Source organism: Capsicum annuum, chromosome 2 (assembly GCF_002878395.1).
Source record: "Capsicum annuum cultivar UCD-10X-F1 chromosome 2, UCD10Xv1.1, whole genome shotgun sequence".
In the NCBI taxonomy this organism is placed as follows: domain Eukaryota; kingdom Viridiplantae; phylum Streptophyta; class Magnoliopsida; order Solanales; family Solanaceae; genus Capsicum; species Capsicum annuum.
The window spans coordinates 140,206,962-140,210,753 of record NC_061112.1 but is presented as its reverse complement, the minus strand read 5'-3'; the positions used below and the strand labels follow the sequence as shown (position 1 = coordinate 140,210,753).

The 3,792-nt window shown below is 37.5% G+C and overlaps 1 protein-coding gene across 1 annotated transcript; it reads right to left on the bottom strand.

Annotated features, from left to right (window-relative positions):
* Window positions 1-1,276: 1,276 nt before the first annotated feature.
* On the bottom strand, window positions 1,277-3,241 carry LOC107859984 (tubby-like F-box protein 5; the record flags this gene model as incomplete). The annotated part of the gene is given in 4 exon segments (XM_047407216.1): window positions 1,277-2,093; window positions 2,227-2,356; window positions 2,684-2,771; window positions 2,860-3,241. Coding segments are annotated over 4 exon segments (1,239 nt in total). The 3' UTR covers window positions 1,277-1,423.
* Window positions 3,242-3,792: the final 551 nt, after the last annotated feature.

Sequence of the window (3,792 nt, the reverse complement as noted above, 5' to 3'; positions counted from 1 at the left end):
AAATTGACGAAATGTTTAAGCTGCTTTGGAGTTTGCTACATTAGTTTGTATTTAATCCTTTTTGTTTTGGCTCTATCTTATTGAAAAGTAAAACTAAATACTTACAAGGCAGAAAAAAGGGGAATATTCCTGGTAAATGATGAAGGAAATTTCGATTTTTTGGTCTATTCCCTCCTCAAACATCTTACATCAATGCATAATTCGCACACAACATAACATGTGAAATTGGCTTGTGTTTATTTGTTTTTTATACTATAAAGAAAATGTTTATTTCAAAAGCCATTTTTGACCTCAAACGCTGCTGTGGCAATTCTTTTTTAAAAAAATGAGAATATAAGAAAATATCTTGTTCTTCTGGATCTATAATGTTGTTGCTCAAACAAGGTGACCATAGGCTACTTGGAAGTAAAATTGCAGATTTAAATGGCCACAATGATAGCTAGCCTGGTAAATTGTGTAAGTTCTCTCCCTTGGCATAGTAACTTTCACATGATTCAAAAAATTAAGTCCTGAACCTATCTATATGTCTACTGTCAAACAACTTCGAGATGGTGGAAAAAAGGACTTCGAGATCATCGTGAAACATAGATCATGCGTATACGCATTGCCAAATATTTATTCTTTTATAAAAAACTTTGGGACAAATTAGGGCACCCAACTCTCTATGTACCTAGCTGGAAGTGGTCCCAAATATCAGCTTCAACCTGATACATTTCACCACAAACAATCTGAAATTCCAATGCACATTGGAATATATATATGTCCAAGGGATTAGACTTCCAAAGAAAGTGTCTTGAAGTTAAACAGACATTTGGCTTATAGCTTCGCAACCTAGGAAAACTAAGCGGTAAATACTGGGATATGCTTAAGGGATTGATAGTGTAATAAACTAGGTGAATAATCTGTTAACTTCCCCACCATCATTCTACACTAGCACCTAACCGAGGAATACAGCTGCTGCAAATCGAATGGTAGGGAATAAGCCAATTGATTATGATGTCCAAGACTCACCATTGAACTAATGAGAACTGGTCTTTCAGAGTACAAGCGCAATTATGCAAATACAGCTTTGAAGACTCAGAAAAGACACAAGGTAGCAACTCAAGGGTCTGGTATGCTCATGAAAAAACATAGGGAGGGGATTGTATGGATCATAATCACTTCTGCTCATGAAAGTGGCTCCATAGATCAGCAAAAAAAAAGTTGAACGATAAATTTAAAAGATTTAAGGATAATACTACTTCAAGGAAAACATAAACATGAGAATGCAATGCTATTGGAGAAACTGCAACAACTAACATTCTCATTAATATAAAGGGCCGCGCATTGAGAACTTCTCTCAGAGATTGAACATGATTTTGGAACATTATGAAGCAACAAAAAAGAAGAAAGGGAGTTTACATGATTTACAATCTGCATGAAATCATTCACATGCTGGTTTCGTGTCAAAGCTGCTCAAGCAGATCGCAAAAGCTTGGAAAGCAGAAAGTGGGTAGCGGTAATCCATGGTGAAGATGTCTTTCCCAATTTTGCCGAACTGTAAAATTACTTTTTCTTGCTCAGCAACTGGCATATTGTGAGACGGATTAACTGCTGCCACTAGCTGAAAATTTTTCACAGAAGCCACTGTTACACGACCTTTAAAATTTAAGCACCAGCACTGTAATTGTTCATGCCACCTCGGAGCCTTGTTTTTTAGCACAAGCGGCTCTTGAGAAGTCACTGTCACTGCAGATCCTGAAATGCGAGAAGAGCTGATATCCGTAGCTGACTCCTGTGCTTTTGAGAGTGGTGCAGAAAAGGACTTCTCTTCAAAAGATTGTGGGAATGATTTAGGTGTTGGAGCACTGCCTCCCTCCTGGATTGAAGACAAAGGGATAGAGTGCATGACAGAATGCATTCTCCTAGGTCCTCTTGTACGAAGAACATTTAGTTCATACGAAATGGTAGCTATTCTGTAGTTGCACGCAGGTACTCTTGGAGAAACTTGATTTGCATGAAATCTCCGACTGAGACGACCAGGTGGTTGAATGGCTACATCACTCGGAGGTTGACTATCATATATGGAAAACTTGGTTCCAAGAAAGTTAGACCTGTATAAAACGTTTTCAAAACATTATTAAAGTAAAATGATGGAAAGTAGAAGCTTTTTTTGCCTCCTGCTAATTTGAAGGGGTGGAGAGGAGGGAGCGAAGGAAATATAATTGGAAACTTGATTGAACTTGCCTCAGTTTCCCCGCATACATATTGCTAGCTCGAGAAAAATCATCTGCTACCAATGAAATCACAAAGTCTGTGCTTGTTGCCCTTCTGATTTTTTTGGCCGCCAACAATATTTTATCACTCTCATCCTCAGCTGTCATGACGTAAAATATCAGTTATGCATCTTTCATTGACTATGAAGAATGTCCAATAAGAAGCATAGACCACAAACATTAATAGAAGTAATAAAACGTTGTGAATTTCCAATCTGGTGTACTAACTAGAATGTCAGAGATAATACATAAGTTCCCCGTTGAAGTAAGATCTTCAAATCATTAGAAGACAAACTTTGTTAATTAATTGAACACAAAAGAAAGCTTGAAATTGGTTCAGAGACAAGGAATCAGTTAATAAAATATCCATCTAGCATTTCAAGTGCTTAAAGAAACAAAGTTTAGGACAGGCAGACGATAGTACTTACATGGAGTCATGCCAAAGTAGAGGCGATAAACTGAATTAGCTCTGTCCCGTTTAATAAAGCACTGGATTGGGGATTCACGGGGACCCGGCTGGTTTAAACATAGAAACAATCTGTTAGTTTCAATCAACATCAGCAATAGAAACAGAATGGAAAGTAAAACAGATTAAGGAGATTACCTGCTTAAGTGAAATGGGAAATGTAAGCCTACCACATTCCTCAGGAGTCTTAACAATCTCCTTGGTAATCTCCCTCCATGATTTACAAACAGAAGCACAAAAGACAATCACAGAACGAGCAGGCCAGGATGCCTCACTCTCTTCAACCCGGCGTATGATATCCAAAAGAAGCTCAGGTGGTAAATTAGCCCATTCCCCTTGTTCAGTGGGATCAGAAATGGCTACATCAGGGACTATATGTGACCGGGTTCTGTTGCTCCAATGATTTCTTTCTGCTCCCCTTCTTGATATATTATTCCCTATCCCGTCTTTCATCACCCTCAGCTCACGAACAATGTTCTTGAAAGACATTCCTATCAATCACATCAACTGAACCTTTCCTTCAAATGCACTGGTAAATCAATTAGAATAAAGAAAAAACATTCCGACATTTTCACCTTTTAACCATAACATTAATCAATTAACTAAATATTCAGCTCTACTAGATATAATCTAACTCTCTATATTTCCATCAAAATTAATACACCTTTCGCTTTTGATTGGGAGAAAAAAGAAGAACTGCAAGAAGAAACAGGCGCTTTATGTCATTTCTAGCACATCCCAAGTTTCAAAATCAAAACTTTTTCCAGGGAAGCAACAGCCATCCCATAAAATTTGTCACAAGTTGGACCGAACACCGATTATCGAAAAAGAAGTTTCAAAATCAAAACTTCAGCACTCAAAATGGTAATTCTGAGATTCCACAACAATGAAAAAATAAACAGATATATAAAATGTGAGCTTCTTTACAAAGGATAAATAAGACCCCAGAAAACAAATTCAAAATGTGGGATCTTGCAGCACGTTTTATACTATCACCGCCGAAAACCGACAAGCAGCTAGGAAGAGAAGAAGAAGAAGAAGAAGAAGAAGAAGAAGAAGAAGAAGAAGAAG